Source organism: Petromyzon marinus, chromosome 52 (genome assembly GCF_048934315.1).
Source record: "Petromyzon marinus isolate PM22_M1 ecotype Great Lakes invasive population chromosome 52, UKy_Petmar_22M1.pri1.0, whole genome shotgun sequence".
Lineage (NCBI taxonomy): Eukaryota > Metazoa > Chordata > Hyperoartia > Petromyzontiformes > Petromyzontidae > Petromyzon > Petromyzon marinus.
In genome coordinates, this window is record NC_133718.1 from 82374 (window position 1) to 104553 (window position 22180).

The window sequence follows — 22180 nt, forward strand, 5'->3', positions numbered from 1 at the left end:
GCACCCCCGGGCACCCCTAGCACCCCCTGGCACCCCCGGGCACACCGAGCACCCCCGGGCACCCCCGGGCACCCCCGGGCACCCCGAGCACCGCGGGAACCCCGAGCACCACCGAGCACCCCCGGGCACCCCCGGGCACCCCGAGCACCCCCGGGTACCCCTAGCAACCCCTGGCACCCCCGGGCACCCCGAGCACCCCCGGGCAGCCCCGGGCACCCCCGAGCACCCCCGGGCACCCCGAGCACCCCCGGGCACCCCCGGGCACCCCGAGCACCCCCGGGCACCCCCGGGCACCCGGAACACCCCCGGGCACCCCCGGGCACTCCGAGCACCCCCGGGCACCCCGAGCACCCCCGGGTCACCCCCGGGCACCCCGAGCACCCCCGGGCACCCCCGGGCACCCCGAGCATCCCCGGGCACCCCCGGGTACCCCCGTGCACCCCCGGGCACCCCGAGCACCCCCGGACACCCCGAGCAGACACGAGCACCCCCGGGCACCCCCGGGCACCCCGAGCACCCCCGGGAACCCCGAGCACCCCCGAGCACCCCCGGGCACCCCCGGGCACCCTGAGCACCCCCGGGCACCCCTAGCACCCCCTGGCACCCCCGGGCACCCCGAGCACCCCCGGGCACCCCCGGGCACCCCCGGGCACCCCCGGGCACCCAGAGCACCGCGGGAACCCCGAGCACCCCCGAGCACCCCCGGGCACCCCCGGGCACCCCGAGCACCCCCGGGTACCCCTAGCACCCCCTGGCACCCCCGGGCACCCCGCGCACCTCCGGGCACCCCCGGGCACCCCCGGGCACCCCGAGCACCCCCAGGCACCCCCGGGCACGCCGAGCACCCCCGGGCACACCCAGGCACCCCGAGCACCCCCGGGCACCCCCGGGCACCCCGAGCACCCCCGGGCACCCCCGGGCACCCCGAGCACCCCCGGGCACCCCGAGCACTCACGGGCACCCCCGGGCAGCCCCGGGCACCCCGAGCACCCCCGGGCACCCCCGGGCACCCCGAGCAACCCCGGGCACCCCGAGCACCCCCGGGCACCCCGAGCACCCCCGGGCACACCCAGGCACCCCGAGCACCCCCGGGCACCCCCGTGCACCCCGAGCACCCCCGGGCACCCCGAGCACCCCCGGGCACCCCCGGGCACCCCCTGGCACCCCCGAATACCCCGAGCACCCCCAGGCACCCCAGGGCACCCCGAGCACCCCCGGGCACACCCAGGCACCCCAAGCACCCCCGGGCACCCCCGGGCACCCCGAGCACCCCCGGGCACCCCCGGGCACCCCGAGCACCCCCGGGCACCCCCGAGCACCCAGAGCACCCCCGGGCACCCCCGGGCAACCCGAGCACCCCCGGGCACCCCCGGGCACCCCGAGCACCCCCGGGCACCGCCGGGCACCCCGAGCACCCCCGGGCACCCCCGGGCACCCCCGGACACCCCGAGCACCCCCAGGCACCCCCCGGGCATCCCGAGCACCCCCGGGCATACCTAGCCACCCCGAGCACCCCCGGGCATCCCCGGGCACCACGAGCACCCCCGGGCACCCCCGGGCACCCCGAGCACCCCCGGGCACCCCCGGGCACCCCGAGCACCCCCGGGCACCCCCGGGAACCCCGAGCACCCCCGGGCACCCCCGGGCACCCCGAGCACCCCTGGGCACCCCCGGGCACCCCGAGCACCCCCGGGCACCCCCGGGCACCCCGAGCACCCCCGAGCACCCCCGTGTACCCCCGGGCACCCCCGGGCACCCCGAGCACCCCCGGGCACCCCGAGCACACCCGGGCACCCCCGGGCACCCCCGGGCACCCCGAGCACCCCCGGGAACCCCGAGCACCCCCGAGCACCCCCGGGCACCCCGAGCACCCCCGGGCACCCCTAGCACCCCCTGGCACCCCCGGGCACACCGAGCACCCCCGGGCACCCCCGGGCACCCCCGGGCACCCCGAGCACCGCGGGAACCCCGAGCACCACCGAGCACCCCCGGGCACCCCCGGGCACCCCGAGCACCCCCGGGTACCCCTAGCAACCCCTGGCGCCCCCGGGCACCCCGAGCACCCCCGGGCAGCCCCGGGCACCCCCGGGCACCCCCGGGCACCCCGAGCACCCCCGGGCACCCCCGGGCACCCCGAGCACCCCCGGGCACCCCCGGGAACCCCGAGCACCCCCGAGCACCCCCGTGCACTCCGCGCACCCCCGGGCACACCCGGGCACCCCGAGCACCCCCGGGCACCCCCGGGCACTCCGAGCACCCCCGGGCACCCCAGTGCACCCCGAGCACCCCCGGGCACCCCCGGGCACCCAGAGCACCCCCGGGCACCCCCGGGCACCCCGAGCACCCCCGGGCACCCCCGGGCACCCCGAGCACCCCCGGGCACCGCCGGGCACCCCGAGCACCCCCAGGCACCCCCGGACACCCCCGGACACCACGAGCACCCCCAGGCACCCCCGGGCACCCCGAGCACCCCCGGGCACACCCAGGCACCCTGAGCACCCCCGGGCAGCCCCGGACACCCCGAGCACGCCCGGGCACCCCCGGGCACCCGGAGCACCCCCGGGCTCCCCCGGGCACCCCGAGCACCCCCGGGCACCCCCGGGCACCCCGAGCACCCCCGGGCACCCCCGGGCACCCCGAGCACCCCCGGGCACCCCCGGGCACCCCGAGCACCCCCGGGCACCCCTAGCACCCCCTGGCACCCCCGGGCACCCCGAGCACCCCCGGGCACCCCCGGGCACCCCCGGGCACCCCGAGCACCCCCGGGAACCCCGAGCACCCCCGAGCACCCCCGGGCACCCCCGGGCACCCCCGGGCTTCCCGAGCACCCCCGGGCACCCCTAGCACCCCCTGGCACCCGCGGGCACCCCGAGCACCCCCAGGCACCCCGAGCACCCCCGGACACCACCCGGGCACCCCGAGTACCCCCGGGCACCCCCGGGCACCCCGAGCACCCCCGGGCACCCCCGGGCACCCCGAGCACCCCCGGGCACCCCCGGGCACCCCGAGGACCCCCGGGCACCCCCGGGCACCCAGAGCACAACCCGGGCACCCCCGGGCACCCCGAGCACCCCCGGGCACCCCCGGGCACCCCGAGCACCCCCGGGCACCGCCGGGCACCCCGAGCACCCCCGGGCACGCCCGGGCACCCCCGGACACCCCGAGCACCCCCATGCACCCCCGGGCACCCCGAGCACCCCCGGGCACACCCAGGCACCCCGAGCACCCCCGGGCAGCCCCGGGCACCCCGAGCACCCCCGGGCACCCCCGGGCACCCCGAGCACCCCCGGGCACCCCCGGGCACCCCGAGCACACCCGGGCACCCCCGGGCACCTCGAGCACCCCCGGGTCACCCCCGGGCACCCCGAGCACCCCCGGGCACCCCCGGGCACCCCGAGCATCCCCGGGCACCCCCGGGTACCCCCGTGCACCCCCGGGCACCCCGAGCACCCCCGGACACCCCGAGCAGACCCGAGCACCCCCGGGCACCACCGGGCACCCCGAGCACCCCCGGGAACCCCGAGCACCCCCGAGCACCCCCGGGCACCCCCGGGCACCCTGAGCACCCCCGGGCACCCCTAGCACCCCCTGGCACCCCCGGGCACCCCGAGCACCCCCGGGCACCCCCGGGCACCCCCGGGCACCCCGAGCACCGCGGGAACCCCGAGCACCGCCGAGCACCCCCGGGCACCCCCGGGAACCCCGAGCACCCCCGGGTACCCCTAGCACCCCCTGGCACCCCCGGGCACCCCGAGCACCCCCGGGCACCCCCGGGCACCCCCGGGCACCCCGAGCACCCCCGGGCACCCCCGGGCATCCCCGGGCACCCCGAGCACCCCCAGGCACCCCCGGGCACCCCGAGCACCCCGGGCACACCCAGGCACCCCGAGCACCCCCGGGCACCCCCGGGCACCCCGAGCACCCCCGGGCACCCCCGGGCACCCCGAGCACCCCCGGGCACCCCGAGCACTCCCGGGCACCCCCGGGCAGCCCCGGGCACCCCGAGCACCCCCGGGCACCCCCGGGCACCCCGAGCAACCCCGGGCACCCCGAGCACTCCCGGGCACCCCCGGGCACACCCAGGCACCCCGAGCACCCCCGGGCACTCCCGGGCACCCCGAGCACACCCGGGCACCCCCGGGCACCCCCGGGCACCCCGAGCACCCCCGGGCACCCCCGGGCAGCCCCGTGCACCCCGAGCACCCCCGGGCACCCCCGGGCACCCCGAGCACCCCCGGGCACCCCGAGCACCCCCGGGCACCCCGGCCACCCCCTGTCACCCCCGGGCACCCCGAGCACCCCCGGGCACCCCGAGCACCCCCGGGCACCCCCGGGCACCCCCGGGCACCCCGAGCACCCCCGGGAACCCCGAGCACCCCCGAGCACCCCCGGGCACCCCCGTGCACCCCGAGCACCCCCGGGCACCCCTAGAACCCCCTGGCACCCCCGGGCACCCCGAGCACCCCCGGGCACCCCCGGGCACCCCCGGGCACCCCCGGGCACCCCGAGCACCCCCGGGAACCCCGAGCACCCCCGAGCACCCCCGGGCACCCCCGGGCACCCCGAGCACCCCCGGGTACCCCTAGCACCCCCTGGCACACCCGGGCACCCCGAGCACCCCCGGGCACCCCCGGGCACCCCCGGGTACCCCGAGCACCCCCGGGCACCCCCGGGCACCCCCGGGCACCCTCGGTCACCCCGAATACCCCCAGGCACCCCCGGACACCCCGGGCACCCCCGGGCACCCCGAGCAACCCCGGGCACCCCCGGGCGCCCCCGGGCACCCCCGGGCACCCCGAGCACCCCCGGGTCACCCCCGGGCACCCCGAGCACCCCCGGGCACCCCCGGGCACCCCGAGCACCCCCAGGCACCCCCGGGCACCCCGAGCACCCCCGGGCACACCCAGGCACCCCGAGCACTCCCGGGCACCCCCGGGCACCCCGAGCACCCCCGGGCACCCCGAGCACCCCCGGGCACCCCCGGGCAGCCCCGGGCACCCCGAGCACCCCCGGGCACCCCCGGGCACCCCGAGCACCCCCGGGCACCCCGAGCACCCCCGGGCACCCCCGGGCACCCCGAGCACCCCCGGGCACCCCCGGGCACCCCGAGCACCCCCGGGCACCCCCGGCACCCCGAGGACCCCCGCGCACCCCAGGGCACCCAGAGCACCCCCGGGCACCCCCGGGCACCCCGAGCACCCCCGGGCACCCCCGGGCACCCCGAGCACCCCTGGGCACCGCCGGGCACCCCGATCACCCCCGGGCACCCCCGGGCACCCCCGGACACCCCGAGCACCCCCAGGCACCCCCGGGCACCCCGAGCACCCCCGGGCACACCCAGGCACCCCGAGCACCCCCGGGCAGCCCCGGGCACCCCGAGCACCCCCGGGCACCCCCGGGCACCCCAAGCACCCCCGGGCACCCCCGGGCACCCCGAGCACCCCCGGGCACCCCCGGGCACCCCGAGCACCCCCGGGTCACCCCCGGGCACCCCGAGCACCGCCGGGCACCCCCGGGCACCCCGAGCATCCCCGGGCACCCCCGGGTACCCCCGTGCACCCCCGGGCACCCCGAGCACCCATGGACACCCCGAGCAGACCCGAGCACCCCCGGGCACCCCCGGGCACCCCGAGCACCCCCGGGAACCCCGAGCACCCCCGAGCACCCCCGGGCACCCCCGGGCACCCTTAGCACCCCCGGGCACCCCTAGCACCCCCTGGCACCCCCGGGCACCCCGAGCACCCCCGGGCACCCCCGGGCACCCCCGGGCACCCCCGGGCACCCCGAGCACCGCGGGAACCCCGAGCACCCCCGAGAATCCCCGGGCACCCCCGGGAACCGCGAGCACCCCCGGGTACCCCTAGCACCCCCTGGCACCCCCGGGCACCCCGAGCACCCCCGGGCACCCCCGGGCACCCCCGGGCACCCCGAGCACCCCCGGGCACCCCCGGGCACCCCCGGGCACCCCGAGCACCCCCAGGCACCCCCGGGCACCCCGAGCACCCCCGGGCACACCCAGGCACCCCGAGCACCCCCGGGCACCCCCGGGCACCCCGAGCACCCCCGGGCACCCCCGGGCACCCCGAGCACCCCCGGGCACCGCCGGGCACCCCGAGCTCCCCCGGGCACCCCCGGGCACCCCCGGACACCCCGAGCACCCCCAGGCACCCACGGGCACCCCGAGCACCCCCGGGCACACCCAGGCACACCGAGCACCCCCGGGCAGCCCCTGGCACCCCGAGCACCCCCGGGCACCCCCGGGCACCCCGAGCACCCCCGGGCACCCCCGGGCACCCCGAGCACCCCCGGGTCACCCCCGGGTACCCCGATCACCCCCGGGCACCCCCGGGCACCCCGAGCATCCCCGGGCACCCCCGGGTACCCCCGTGCACCCCGGGCACCCCGAGCACCCCCGGACACCCCGAGCAGACCCGAGCACCCCCGGGCACCCCCGGGCACCCCGAGCACCCCCGGGAACCCCGAGCACCCCCGAGCACCCCCGGGCACCCCCGGGCACCCTGAGCACCCCCGGGCACCCCTAGCACCCCCTGGCACCCCCGGGCACCCCGAGCACCCCCGGGCACCCCCGGGCACCCCGAGCACCGCGGGAACCCCGAGCACCCCCGAGCACCCCCGGGCACCCCCGGGAACCCCGAGCACCCCCGTGTACCCCTAGCACCCCCTGGCACCCCCGGGCACCCCGAGCACCCCCGGGCACCCCCGGGCACCCCGAGCACCCCCGGGCACCCCCGGGCACCCCGAGCACCCCCGGGCACCCCCGGGCACCCCGAGCACCCCCGGGTCACCCCCGGGCACCCCGAGCACCCACGGGCACCCCCGGGCACCCCGAGCATCCCCGGGCACCCCCGGGTACCCACGTGCACCCCCGGGCACCCCGAGCACCCATGGACACCCCGAGCAGACCCGAGCACCCCCGGGCAGCCCCGGGCACCCCGAGCACCCCCGGGAACCCCGAGCACCCCCGAGCACCCCCGGGCACCCCCGGGCACCCTGAGCACCCCCGGGCACCCCCGGGCACCCCCGGGTACCCCCGGGCACCCCCGGGCACCCCGAGCACCGCGGGAACCCCGAGCACCCCCGAGCACCCCCGGGCACCCCCGGGAACCCCGAGCACCCCCGGGTACCCCTAGCACCCCCTGGCACCCCCGGGCACCCCGAGCACCCCCGGGCACCCCCGGGCACCCCCGGACACCCCGAGCACCCCCGGGCACCCCCGGGCACCCCCGGGCACCCCGAGCACCCCCAGGCACCCCCGGGCACCCCGAGCACCCCCGGGCACCCCCGGGCACCCCGAGCACCCCCGGGCACCCCCGGGCACCCCGAGCACCCCCGGGCACCCCCGGGCACCCCGAGCACCCCCGGGCACCCCCGGGCACCCCGAGCACCCCCGGGCACCGCCGGGCACCCCGAGCACCCCCGGGCACCCCCGGGCACCCCCGGACACCCCGAGCACCCCCAGGCACCCACGGGCACCCCGAGCACCCCCGGCACACCCAGGCACACCGAGCACCCCCGGGCAGCCCCGTGCACCCCGAGCACCCCCGGGCACCCCCGGGCACCCCGGGCACCCCGAGCACCCCCGGACACCCCGAGCAGACCCGAGCACCCCCGGGCACCCCCGGGCACCCCGAGCACCCCCGGGAACCCCGAGCACCCCCGAGCACCCACGGGCACCCCCGGGCACCCTGAGCACCCCCGGGCACCCCTAGCACCCCCTGGCACCCCCGGGCACCCCGAGCACCCCCGGGCACCCCCGGGCACCCCGAGCACCGCGGGAACCCCGAGCACCCCCGAGCACCCCCGGGCACCCCCGGGAACCCCGAGCACCCCCGGGTACCCCTAGCACCCCCTGGCACCCCCGGGAACCCCGAGCACCCCCGGGCACCCCCGGGCACCCCGAGCACCCCCGGGCACCCCCGGGCACCCCGAGCACCCCCGGGCACCCCCGGGCACCCCGAGCACCCCCGTTTCACCCCTGGGCACCCCGAGCACCCCCGGGCACCCCCGGGCACCCCGAGCATCCCCGGGCACCCCCGGGTACCCCCGTGCACCCCCGGGCACCCCGAGCACCCATGGACACCCCGAGCAGACCCGAGCACCCCCGGGCAGCCCCGGGCACCCCGAGCACCCCCGGGAACCCCGAGCACCCCCGAGCACCCCCGGGCACCCCCGGGCACCCTGAGCACCCCCGGGCACCCCCGGGCACCCCCGGGTACCCCCGGGCACCCCCGGGCACCCCGAGCACCGCGGGAACCCCGAGCACCCCCGAGCACCCCTGGGCACCCCCGGGAACCCCGAGCACCCCCGGGTACCCCTAGCACCCCCTGGCACCCCCGGGCACCCCGAGCACCCCCGGGCACCCCCGGGCACCCCCGGGCACCCCGAGCACCCCCGGGCACCCCCGGGCACCCCCGGGCACCCCCGGGCACCCCGAGCACCCCCAGGCACCCCCGGGCACCCCGAGCACCCGCGGGCACACCCAGGCACCCCGAGCACCCCCGGGCACCCCCGGGCACCCCGAGCACCCCCGGGCACCCCCGGGCACCCCGAGCACCCCCGGGCAACGCCGGGCACCCCGAGCACCCCCGGGCACCCCCGGGCACCCCCGGACACCCCGAGCACCCCCAGGCACCCACGGGCACCCCGAGCACCCCCGGGCACACCCAGTCACACCGAGCACCCCCGGGCAGCCCCGGGCACCCCGAGCACCCCCGGGCACCCCCGGGCACCCCGAGCACCCCCGGGCACCCCCGGGCACCCCGAGCACCCCCGGGTCACCCCCGGGCACCCCGATCACCCCCGGGCACCCCCGGGCACCCCGAGCATCCCCGGGCACCCCCGGGTACCCCCGTGCACCCCCGGGCACCCCGAGCACCCCCGGACACCCCGAGCAGACCCGAGCACCCCCGGGCACCCCCGGGCACCCCGAGCACCCCCGGGAACCCCGAGCACCCCCGGGAACCCCGAGCACCCCCGAGCACCCCCGGGCACCCCCGGGCACCCCGAGCACCCCCGGGCACCCCCGGGCACCCCCGGGCACTCCGAGCACCCCCGGGTCACCCCCGGGCACCCCGATCACCCCCGGGCACCCCCAGGCACCCCGAGCATCCCCGGGCACCCCCGGGTACCCCCGTGCACCCCCGGGCACCCCGAGCACCCCCGGACACCCCGAGCAGACCCGAGCACCCCCTGGCACCCCCGGGCACCCCGAGCACCCCCGGGAACCCCGAGCACCCCCGAGCACCCCCGGGCACCCCCGGGCACCCTGAGCACCCCCGGGCACCCCTAGCACCCCCTGGCACCCCCGGGCACCCCGAGCACCCCCGGGCACCCCCGGGCACCCCGAGCACCGCGGGAACCCCGAGCACCCCCGAGCACCCCCGGGCACCCCCGGGAATCCCCGGGTACCCCTAGCACCCCCTGGCACCCCCGGGCACCCCGAGCACCCCCGGGCACCCCCGGGCACCCCCGGGCACCCCGAGCACCCCCGGGCACCCCCGGGCACCCCCGGGCACCCCGAGCACCCCCAGTCACCCCCGGGCACCCCGAGCACCCGCGGGCACACCATGGCACCCCGAGCACCCCCGGGCACCCCCGGGCACCCCGAGCACCCCCGGGCACTCCCGGACACCCCGAGCACACCCGGGAACCCCGAGCACTCCCGGGCACCCCCGGGCAGCCCCGGGCACCCCGAGCACCCCCGGGCACCCCCGGGCACCCCGAGCAACCCCGGGCACCCCGAGCACCCCCGGGCACCCCGAGCACCCCCGGGCACACCCAGGCACCCCGAGCACCCCCGGGCACCCCCGGGCACCCCGAGCACCCCCGGGCACCCCGAGCACCCCCGGGCACCCCCGGGCACCCCCTGGCACCCCCGAACACCCCGAGCACCCCCAGGCACCCCAGGGCACCCCGAGCACCCCCGGGCACACCCAGGCACCCCAAGCACCCCCGGGCACCCCCGGGCACCCCGAGCACCCCCGGGCACCCCCGGGCACCCCGAGCACCCCCGGGCACCCCCGGGCACCCAGAGCACCCCCGGGCACCCCCGGGCTCCCCGAGCACCCCCGGGCACCCCCGGGCACCCCGAGCACCCCCGGGCACCGCCGGGCACCCCGAGCACCCCCGGGCACCCCCGGGCACCCCGGGACACCCCGAGCACCCCCAGGCACCCCCGGGCATTCCGAGCACCCCCGGGCACACCTAGCCACCCCGAGCACCCCCGGGCACCCCCGGGCACCCCGAGCACCCCCGGGCACCCCCGGGCACCCCGAGCACCCCCTGGCACCCCCGGGCACCCCGAGCACCCCTGGGCACCCCCGGGCACCCCGAGCACCCCCAGGCACCCCCGGGCACCCCGAGCACCCCCGGGCACCCCCGGGTACCCCCGGGCACCCCCGGTCACCCCGAGCACCCCCGGGCACCCCGAGCACACCCGGGCACCCCCGGGCACCCCGAGCACCCCCGGGCACCCACGGGCACCCCGAGCACCCCCGGGCACCCCCGGGCACCCCCGGGCACCCCGAGCACCCCCGGGCACCCCCGGGCACCCCGAGCACCCCCGGGCACCCCCGGGCACCCCCGGGCACCCCCGGGCACCCCGAGCACCCCCGGGCACCCCAGGGCATCCCCGGGCACCCCGAGCACCCCCGGGCACCCCGAGCACCCCCGGGCACCGCCGGGCACCCCGAGCACTCCCGGGCACCGCCGGGCACCCCGAGCACCCCCGGGCACCCCCTGGCCTCCCGGGCACCCCGAGCACCCCCAGGCACCCCCGGGCACCCCGAGCACCCCCGGCACACCCAGGCACCCCAAGCACCCCCGGGCACCCCCGGGCACCCCGAGCACCCCCGGGCACCCCCGGGCACCCCGAGCACCCCCGGGCACCCCCGGGCACCCCGAGCACTCCCGGGCACCCCCGTGCACCCCGAGCACCCCCGGGCACCCCCGGGCACCCCCGGGCACCCCGAGCACCCCCGGGCACCCCCGGGCACCCCGAGCACCCCCGGGCACCCCCGAGCACCCCCGGGCACCCCGCGCACCCCCGGGCACCCCCGGGCAACCCCGGGCACCCCGAGCACCCCCGGGCACCCCGAGCACCCCCGGGCACCCCCGGGCACCCCCGGGCACCCCGAGCACCCCCGGGAACTCCGAGCACCCGCGAGCACCCCCGGGCACCCCCGGGCACCCCGAGCACCCCCGGGCACCCCTAGCACCCCCTGGCACCCCCGGGCACCCCAGCACCCCCGGGCACCCCCGGGCAACCCCGGGAACCCCGAGCACCCCCGGGAACTCCGAGCACCCCCGAGCACCCCCGGGCACCCCCGGGCACCCCCGGGCACCCCCGGGCACCCCCGGGCACCCCAAGCACCCCCGGGCACCCCCGGGCACCCCCGGGCACCCCGAGTACCTCCGGGCACCCCCGGGCACCCCGGGCACCCCCGGGCACCCCCGGGCACCCCGAGTACCCCCGGGCACCCCCGTGCACCCCGAGCACCCCCGGGCACCCCCGGGCACCCCGAGCACCCCCGGGCACCCACGGGCACCCCGAGCACCCCCGGGCACCCCCGGGCACCCCCGGGCACCCCGAGCACCCCCGGGCACCCCCGGGCACCCCGAGCACCCCCGGGCACCCCCGGGCACCCCCGGGCACCCCCGGGCACCCCGAGCACCCCCGGGCACCCCAGGGCATCCCCGGGCACCCCGAGCACCCCCGGGCACCCCGAGCACCCCCGGGCACCCCCGGGCACCCCCGGGCACCCCGAGCACCCCCGGGAACCCCGAGCACCCGCGAGCACCCCCGGGCACCCCCGGGCACCCCGAGCACCCCCGGGCACCCCTAGCACCCCCTGGCACCCCCGTGCACCCCAGCACCCCCGGGCACCCCCGGGCACCCCCGGGCACCCCGAGCACCCCCGGGAACCCCGAGCACCCCCGAGCACTCCCGGGCACCCCCGGGCACCCCCGGGCACCCCCGGGCACCCCGAGCACCCCCGGGCACCCCCGGGCACCCCCGGGCACCCCGAGTACCCCCGGGCACCCCCGGGCACCCCGGGCACCCCCGGGCATCCCCGGGCACCCCGAGCACCCCCGGGCACCCCCGGGCACCCCGAGTACCCCCGGGCACCCCGGGCACCCCGAGCACCCCCGGGCTCCCCCGGCACCCCGAGCACAACCGGGCACCCCCGGGCACTCCGCACACCCCGGGCACCCCGAGTACCCCCGGGCACCCCCGGGCACCCCGGGCACCCCCGGGAACCCCGAGCACCCCCGAGCACCCCCGGGCACCCCCTGGCACCCCCGGGCACCCCGAGCACCCCCGGGCACCCCCGGGCACCCCCGGGCACCCCGAGCACCCCCGGGCACCCCCGGGCACCCCCGGGCACCCCCGGGCAACCCGAGTACCCCCAGGCACCCCCGGGCACCCCGGGCACCCCCGGGCACCCCGAGCACCCCCGGGCACCCCCGGGCACCCCGAGCACCCCCGGGCACCGCCGGGCACCCCGAGCACTCCCGGGCACCGCCGGGCACCCCGAGTACCCCCGGGCACCCCCTGGCCCCCCGGGCACACCGAGCACCCCCAGGCACCCCCGGGCACCCCGAGCACCCCCGGCACACCCAGGCACCCCAAGCACCCCCGGGCACCCCCGGGCACCCCGAGCATCCCCGGGCACCCCCGGGTACCTCCGTGCACCCCCGGGCACCCCGAGCACCCCCGGACACCCCGAGCAGACCCGAGCACCCCCGGGCACCCCCGGGCACCCCGAGCACCCCCGGGAACCCCGAGCACCCCCGAGCACCCCCGGGCACCCCCGGGCACCCTGAGCACCCCCGGGCACCCCTAGCACCCCCTGGCACCCCCGGGCACCCCGAGCACCCCCGGGCACCCCCTGGCACCCCGAGCACCGCGGGAACCCCGAGCACCCCCGAGCACCCCCGGGCACCCCCGGGAACCCCCGGGTACCCCTAGCACCCCCTGGCACCCCCGGTCACCCCGAGCACCCCCGGGCACCCCCGGGCACCCCCGGGCACCCCGAGCACCCCCGGGCACCCCCGGGCACCCCCGGGCACCCCGAGCACCCCCAGTCACCCCCGAACACCCCGAGCAACCGCGGGCACACCCAGGCACCCCGAGCACCCCCGGGCACCCCCGGGCACCCCGAGCACCCCCGGGCACTCCCGGACACCCCGAGCACACCCGGGAACCCCGAGCACTCCCGGGCACCCCCGGGCAGCCCCGGGCACCCCGAGCACCCCCGGGCACCCCCGGGCACCCCGAGCAACCCCGGGCACCCCGAGCACCCCCGGGCACCCCGAGCACCCCCGGGCACACCCAGGCACCCCGAGCACCCCCGGGCACCCCCGGGCACCCCGAGCACCCCCGGGCACCCCGAGCACCCCCGGGCACCCCCGGGCACCCCCTGGCACCCCCGAACACCCCGAGCACCCCCAGGCACCCCAGGGCACCCCGAGCACCCCCGGGCACACCCAGGCACCCCAAGCACCCCCGGGCACCCCCGGGCACCCCGAGCACCCCCGGGCACCCCCGGGCACCCCGAGCACCCCCGGGCACCCCCGGGCACCCAGAGCACCCCCGGGCACCCCCGGGCTCCCCGAGCACCCCCGGGCACCCCCGGGCACCCCGAGCACCCCCGGGCACCGCCGGGCACCCCGAGCACCCCCGGGCACCCCCGGGCACCCCCGGACACCCCGAGCACCCCCAGGCACCCCCGGGCATTCCGAGCACCCCCGGGCACACCTAGCCACCCCGAGCACCCCCGGGCAGCCCCGAGCACCCCGAGCACCCCCGGGCTCCCCCGGGAACCCCGAGCACCCCCGGGCACCCCCGGGCACCCCGAGCACCCCCGGGCACCCCCGGGCACCCCGAGCACCCCCGGGCACCCCCAGGCACCCCGAGCACCCCTGGGCACCCCCGGGCACCCCGAGCACCCCCAGGCACCCCCGGGCACCCCGAGCACCCCCGGGCACCCCCGGGTACCCCCGGGCACCCCCGGGCACCCCGAGCACCCCCGGGCACCCCGAGCACACCCGGGCACCCCCGGGCACCCCCGGGCACCCCGAGCACCCCCGGGAACCCCGAGCACCCCCGAGCACCCCCGGGCACCACGAGCACCCCCGGGCACCCCTAGCACCCCCTGGCACCCCCGGGCACACCGAGCACCCCCGGGCACCCCCGGGCACCCCCGGGCACCCCGAGCACCGCGGGAACCCCGAGCACCACCGAGCACCCCCGGGCACCCCCGGGCACCCCGAGCACCCCCGGGTAACCCTAGCAACCCCTGGCACCCCCGGGCACCCCGAGCACCCCCGGGCACCCCCGGGCACCCCCGGGCACTCCGAGCACCCCCGGGCACCCCCGGGCACCCCGAGCACCCCCGGGCACACCCAGGCACCCCGAGCACCCCCGGGCACCCCCGGGCACCCCGAGCACACCCGGGCACCCCCGGGCACCCCGAGCACCCCCGGGCACCCCGAGCACCCCCGGGCACCCCCGGGCAGCCCCGGGCACCCCGAGCACCCCCGGGCACCCCCGGGCACCCCGAGCACCCCCGGGCACCCCGAGCACCCCCGGGAACCCCCGGGCACCCCCTGGCACCCCCGGGCACCCCGAGCACCCCCGGGCACCCCGAGCACCCCCGGGCACCCCCGGGCACCCCCGGGCACCCCGAGCACCCCCGGGAACCCCGAGCACCCCCGAGCACCCCCGGGCACCCCCGGGCACCCCGAGCACCCCCGGGCACCCCTAGCACCCCCTGGCACCCCCGGGCACCCCGAGCACCCCCGGGCACCCCCGGGCACCCCCGGGCACCCCGAGCACCCCCGGGAACCCCGAGCACCCCCGAGCCCCCCGGGGCACCCCCGGTCAACCCGAGCACCCCCGGGCACCCCCGGGCACCCCCGGGCACCCCGAGCACCCCCGGGCACCCCCGGGCACCCCCGGGCACCCCCGGGCACCCCGAGCACCCCTGGGTCACCCCCGGGCACCCCGAGCACCCCCGGGCACCCCCGGGCACCCCGAGCACCCCCAGGCACCCCCGGGCACCCCGAGCACCCCCGGGCACACCCAGGCACCCCGAGCACCCCCGGGCACCCCCGGACACCCCGAGCACCCCCAGGCACCCCCGGGCATTCCGAGCACCCCCGGGCACACCTAGCCACCCCGAGCACCCCCGGGCAGCCCCGAGCACCCCGAGCACCCCCGGGCTCCCCCGGGAACCCCGAGCACCCCCGGGCACCCCCGGGCACCCCGAGCACCCCCGGGCACCCCCGGGCACCCCGAGCACCCCCGGGCACCCCCAGGCACCCCGAGCACCCCTGGGCACCCCCGGGCACCCCGAGCACCCCCAGGCACCCCCGGGCACCCCGAGCACCCCCGGGCACCCCCGGGTACCCCCGGGCACCCCCGGGCACCCCGAGCACCCCCGGGCACCCCGAGCACACCCGGGCACCCCCGGGCACCCCCGGGCACCCCGAGCACCCCCGGGAACCCCGAGCACCCCCGAGCACCCCCGGGCACCACGAGCACCCCCGGGCACCCCTAGCACCCCCTGGCACCTCCGGGCACACCGAGCACCCCCGGGCACCCCCGGGCACCCCCGGGCACCCCGAGCACCGCGGGAACCCCGAGCACCACCGAGCACCCCCGGGCACCCCCGGGCACCCCGAGCACCCCCGGGTAACCCTAGCAACCCCTGGCACCCCCGGGCACCCCGAGCACCCCCGGGCACCCCCGGGCACCCCCGGGCACTCCGAGCACCCCCGGGCACCCCCGGGCACCCCGAGCACCCCCGGGCACACCCAGGCACCCCGAGCACCCCCGGGCACCCCCGGGCACCCCGAGCACACCCGGGCACCCCCGGGCACCCCGAGCACCCCCGGGCACCCCGAGCACCCCCGGGCACCCCCGGGCAGCCCCGGGCACCCCGAGCACCCCCGGGCACCCCCGGGCACCCCGAGCACCCCCGGGCACCCCGAGCACCCCCGGGCACCCCCGGGCACCCCCTGGCACCCCCGGGCACCCCGAGCACCCCCGGGCACCCCGAGCACCCCCGGGCACCCCCGGGCACCCCCGGGCACCCCGAGCACCCCCGGGAACCCCGAGCACCCCCGAGCACCCCCGGGCACCCCCGGGCACCCCGAGCACCCCCGGGCACCCCTAGCACCCCCTGGCACCCCCGGGCACCCCGAGCACCCCCGGGCACCCCCGGGCACCCCCGGGCACCCCGAGCACCCCCGGGAACCCCGAGCACCCCCGAGCCCCCCGGGGCACCCCCGGTCAACCCGAGCACCCCCGGGCACCCCCGGGCACCCCCGGGCACCCCGAGCACCCCCGGGCACCCCCGGGCACCCCCGGGCACCCCCGGGCACCCCGAGCACCCCTGGGTCACCCCCGGGCACCCCGAGCACCCCCGGGCACCCCCGGGCACCCCGAGCACCCCCAGGCACCCCCGGGCACCCCGAGCACCCCCGGGCACACCCAGGCACCCCGAGCACCCCCGGGCACCCCCGGGCACCCCGAGCACACCCGGGCACCTCCGGGCACCCCGAGAACCCCCGGGCACCCCGAGCACCCCCGGGCACCCCCGGGCAGCCCCGGGCACCCCGAGCACCCCCGGGCACCCCCGGGCATCCCGAGCACCCCCGGGCACCCCGAGCACCCCGGGCACCCCCGGGCACCCCCTGGCACCCCCGGGAACCCCGAGCACCCCCGGGCACCCCGAGCACCCCCGAGCACCCCCGGGCACCCCCGGGCACCCCGAGCACCCCCGGGAACCCCGAGCACCCCCGAGCACCCCCGGGCACCCCCGGGCACCCCGAGCACCCCCGGGCACCCCTAGCAGCTCCTGGCACCCCCGGGCACCCCGAGCACCCCCGGGCACCCCCGGGCACCCCCGGGCACCCCCGGGCACCCCGAACACCCCCGGGAACCCCGAGCACCCCCGAGCACCCCCGGGCACCCCCGGGCACCACGAGCACCCCCGGGTACCCCTAGCACCCCCTGGCACCCCCGGGCACCCCGAGCACCCCCGGGCACCCCCGGGCACCCCCGGGCACCCCGAGCACCCCCGGGCACCCCCGGGCACCCCCGGGCAACCCGAGTACCCCCAGGCACCCCCGGGCACCCCGGGCACCCCCGGGCACCCCTAGCACCCCCGGGCACCCCCGGGCACCCCGAGCACCCCCGGGCACCGCCGGGCACCCCGAGCACTCCCGGGCACCACCGGGCACCCCGAGCACCCCCGGGCACCCCCTGGCGCCCGGGCACCCCGAGCACCCCCAGGCACCCCCGGGCACCCCGAGCACCCCCGGAACACCCAGGCACCCCAAGCACCCCCGGGCACCCCCGGGCACCCCGAGCACCCCCGGGCACCCCCGGGCACCCCGAGCACCCCCGGGCACCCCCGGGCACCCCGAGCACCCCCGGGCACCCCCGTGAACCCCGAGCACCCCCGGGCACCCCCGGGCACCCCCGGGCACCCCGAGCACCCCCGGGCACCCCCGGGCACCCCGAGCACCCCGGGGCACCCCCGGGCACCCCCGGGCACCCCGAGCACCCCCGGGCACCCCCGGGCAACCCCGGGCACCCCGAGCACCCCCGGGCACCCCGAGCACCCCCGGGCACCCCCGGGCACCCCCGGGCACCCCGAGCACCCCCGGGAACCCCGAGCACCCGCGAACACCCCCGGGCACCCCCGGGCACCCCGAGCACCCCCGGGCACCCCTAGCACCCCCTGGCACCCCCGGGCACCCCAGCACCCCCGGGCACCCCCGGGCAACCCCGGGAACCCCGAGCACCCCCGGGAACTCCGAGCACCCCCGAGCACCCCCGGGCACCCCCGGGCACCCCCGGGCACCCCCGGGCACCCCCAAGCACCCCCGGGCACCCCCGGGCACCCCCGGGCACCCCGAGTACCTCCGGGCACCCCCGGGCACCCCGGGCACCCCCGGGCACCCCCGGGCACCCCGAGTACCCCCGGGCACCCCCGTGCACCCCGAGCACCCCCGGGCACCCCCGGGCACCCCGAGCACCCCCGGGCACCCACGGGCACCCCGAGCACCCCTGGGCACCCCCGGGCACCCCGAGCACCCCCAGGCACCCCCGGGCACCCCGAGCACCCCCGGGCACCCCCGGGTACCCCCGGGCACCCCCGGTCACCCCGAGCACCCCCGGGCACCCCGAGCACACCCGGGCACCCCCGGGCACCCCCGGGCACCCCGAGCACCCCCGGGCACCCCGAGCACCCCCGAGCACCCCCGGGCACCCCGAGCACCCCCGGGCACCCCTAGCACCCCCTGGCACCCCCGGGCACACCGAGCACCCCCGGGCACCCCCGGGCACCCCCGGGCACCCCTTGCACCGCGGGAACCCCGAGCACCACCGATCACCCCCGGGCACCCTCGGGCACCCCGAGCACCCCCGGGTACCCCTAGCAACCCCTGGCACCCCCGGGCACCCCGAGCACCCCCGGGCACCCCCGGGCACCCCCGGGCACTCCGAGCACCCCCAGGCACCCCCGGGCACCCCGAGCACCCCCGGGCACACCCAGGCACCCCGAGCACCCCCGGGCACCCCCGGGCACCCCGAGCACACCCGGGCACCCCCGGGCACCCCGAGCACACCCGGGCACCCCGAGCACCCCCGGGCACCCCCGGGCAGCCCCGGGCACCCCGAGCACCCCCGGGCACCCCCGGGCACCCCGAGCACCCCCGGGCACCCCGAGCACCCCCGGGCACCCCCGGGCACCCCCTGGCACCCCCGGGCACCCCGAGCACCCCCGGGCACCCCGAGCACCCCCGGGCACCCCCGGGCACCCCCGGGCACCCCGAGCACCCCCGGGAACCCCGAGCACCCCCGAGCACCCCCGGGCACCCCCGGGCACCCCGAGCACCCCCGGGCACCCCTAGCACCCCCTGGCACCCCCGGGCACCCCGAGCACCCCCGGGCACCCCCGGGCACCCCCGGGCACCCCGAGCACCCCCGGGAACCCCGAGCACCCCCGAGCACCCCGGGGCACCCCCGGGCAACCCGAGCACCCCCGGGCACCCCCGGGCACCCCCGGGCACCCCGAGCACCCCCGGGCACCCCCGGGCACCCCCGGGCACCCCCGGGCACCCAGAGCACTCCTGGGTCACCCCCGGGCACCCCGAGCACCCCCGGGCACCCCCGGGCACCCCGAGCACCCCCAGGCACCCCCGGGCACCCCGAGCACCCCCGGGCACACCCATGCACCCCGAGCACCCCCGGGCACCCCCGGGCACCCCGAGCACACCCGGGCACCCCCGGGCACCCCGAGAACCCCCGGGCACCCCGAGCACCCCCGGGCACCCCCGGGCAGCCCCGGGCACCCCGAGCACCCCCGGGCACCCCCGGGCATCCCGAGCACCCCCGGGCACCCCGAGCACCCCCGGGCACCCCCGGGCACCCCCTGGCACCCCCGGGCACCCCGAGCACCCCCGGGCACCCCGAGCACCCCCGGGCACCCCCGGGCACCCCCGGGCACCCCGAGCACCCCCGGGAACCCCGAGCACCCCCGAGCACCCCCGGGCACCCCCGGGCACCCCGAGCACCCCCGGGCACCCCTAGCAGCTCTTGGCACCCCCGGGCACCCCGAGCACCCCCGGGCACCCCCGGGCACCCCCGGGCACCCCCGGGCACCCCCGGGAACCCCGAGCACCCCCGAGCACCCCCGGGCACCCCCGGGCACCCCGAGCACCCCCGGGTACCCCTAGCACCCCCTGGCACCCCCGGGCACCCCGAGCACCCCCGGGCACCCCCGGGCACCCCCAGGCACCCCGAGCACCCCCGGGCACCCCCGGGCACCCCCGGGCACCCCCGGGCAACCCGAGTACCCCCAGGCACCCCCGGGCACCCCGGGCACCCCCGGGCACCCCGAGCACCCCCGGGCACCCGCGGGCACCCCGAGCACCCCCGGGCACCGCCGGGCACCCCGAGCACTCCCGGGCACCGACGGGCACCCCGAGCACCCCCGGGCACCCCCTGGCCCCCCGGGCACCCCGAGCACCCCCAGGCACCCCCGGGCACCCCGAGCACCCCCGGCACACCCAGGCACCCCAAGCACCCCCGGGCACCCCCGGGCACCCCGAGCACCCCCGGGCACCCCCGGGCACCCCGAGCACCCCCGGGCACCCCCGGGCACCCCGAGCACCCCCGGGCACCCCCGTGCACCCCGAGCACCCCCGGGCACCCCCGGGCACCCCCGGGCACCCCGAGCACCCCCGGGCACCCCCGGGCACCCCGGGCACCCCCGGGCACCCCCGAGCACCCCGAGCACCCCCGGGCACCCCCGGGCAACCCCGGGCACCCCGAGCACCCCCGGGCACCCCGAGCACCCCCGGGCACCCCCGGGCACCCCCGGGCACCCCGAGCACCCCCGGGAACCCCGAGCACCCGCGAGCACCCCCGGGCACCCCCGGGCACCCCGAGCACCCCCGGGCACCCCTAGCACCCCCTGGCACCCCCGGGCACCCCAGCACCCCCGGGCACCCCCGGGCAACCCCGGGAACCCCGAGCACCCCCGGGAACTCCGAGCACCCCCGAGCACCCCCGGGCACCCCCGGGCACCCCCGGGCACCCCCGGGCACCCCAAGCACCCCCGGGCACCCCCGGGCACCCCCGGGCACCCCGAGTACCTCCGGGCACCCCCGGGCACCCCGGGCACCCCCGGGCACCCCCGGGCACCCCGAGTACCCCCGGGCACCCCCGTGCACCCCGAGCACCCCCGGGCACCCCCGGGCACCCCGAGCACCCCCGGGCACCCACGGGCACCCCGAGCACCCCCGGGCACCCCCGGGCACCCCCGGGCACCCCCGGGCACCCCGAGCACCCCCGGGCACCCCCGGGCACCCCGAGCACCCCCGGGCACCCCCGGGCACCCCCGGGCACCCCCGGGCACCCCGAGCACCCCCGGGCACCCCCGGGCATCCCCGGGCACCCCGAGCACCCCCGGGCACCCCGAGCACCCCCGGGCACCCCCGGGCACCCCGAGCACCCCCGGGAACCCCGAGCACCCGCGAGCACCCCCGGGCACCCCCGGGCACCCCGAGCACCCCCGGGCACCCCTAGCACCCCCTGGCACCCCCGTGCACCCCAGCACCCCCGGGCACCCCCGGGCACCCCCGGGCACCCCGAGCACCCCCGGGAACCCCGAGCACCCCCGAGCACTCCCGGGCACCCCCGGGCACCCCCGGCACCCCCGGGCACCCCGGGCACCCCGAGCACCCCCGGGCACCCCCGGGCACCCCCGGGCACCCCGAGTACCCCCGGGCACCCCCGGGCACCCCGGGCACCCCCGGGCACCCCCGGGCACCCCGAGCACCCCTGGGCACCCCCGGGCACCCCGAGTACCCCCGGGCACCCCGGGCACCCCGAGCACCCCCGGGCTCCCCCGGCACCCCGAGCACAACCGGGCACCCCCGGGCACTCCGCACACCCCGGGCACCCCGAGTACCCCCGGGCACCCCCGGGCACCCCGGGCACCCCCGGGCACCCCGAGCACCCCCGGGAACCCCGAGCACCCCCGAGCACCCCCGGGCACCCCCTGGCACCCCCGGGCACCCCGAGCACCCCCGGGCACCCCCGGGCACCCCCGGCACCCCGAGCACCCCCGGGCACCCCCGGGCACCCCCGGGCACCCCCGGGCACCCCCGGGCAACCCGAGTACCCCCAGGCACCCCCGGGCACCCCGGGCACCCCCGGGCACCCCGAGCACCCCCGGGCACCCCCGGGCACCCCGAGCACCCCCGGGCACCGCCGGGCACCCCGAGCACTCCCGGGCACCGCCGGGCACCCCGAGTACCCCCGGGCACCCCCTGGCCCCCCGGGCACCCCGAGCACCCCCAGGCACCCCCGGGCACCCCGAGCACCCCCGGCACACCCAGGCACCCCAAGCACCCCCGGGCACCCCCGGGCACCCCGAGCATCCCCGGGCACCCCCGGGTACCCCCGTGCACCCCCGGGCACCCCGAGCACCCCCGGACACCCCGAGCAGACCCGAGCACCCCCGGGCACCCCCGGGCACCCCGAGCACCCCCGGGAACCCCGAGCACCCCCGAGCACCCCCGGGCACCCCCGGGCACCCTGAGCACCCCCGGGCACCCCTAGCACCCCCTGGCACCC

At 83.1% G+C, this 22180-nt stretch overlaps 1 protein-coding gene across 1 annotated transcript in view; it reads right to left on the reverse strand.

Annotated features, from left to right (window-relative positions):
* LOC142931280 (uncharacterized) overlaps positions 1 to 12406 on the reverse strand; it is a gene marked incomplete at its 5' end in the record, with an annotated part of 32478 nt that extends 20072 nt beyond the window's left edge. Inside the window, 2 exons of the mRNA XM_076075018.1 lie at positions 11597 to 12173; positions 12205 to 12406. Coding sequence (XP_075931133.1) covers positions 11597 to 12173; positions 12205 to 12406 — 779 coding nt within the window. The remainder of the gene's footprint in view (positions 1 to 11596; positions 12174 to 12204) is intronic.
* Positions 12407 to 22180: the final 9774 nt, after the last annotated feature.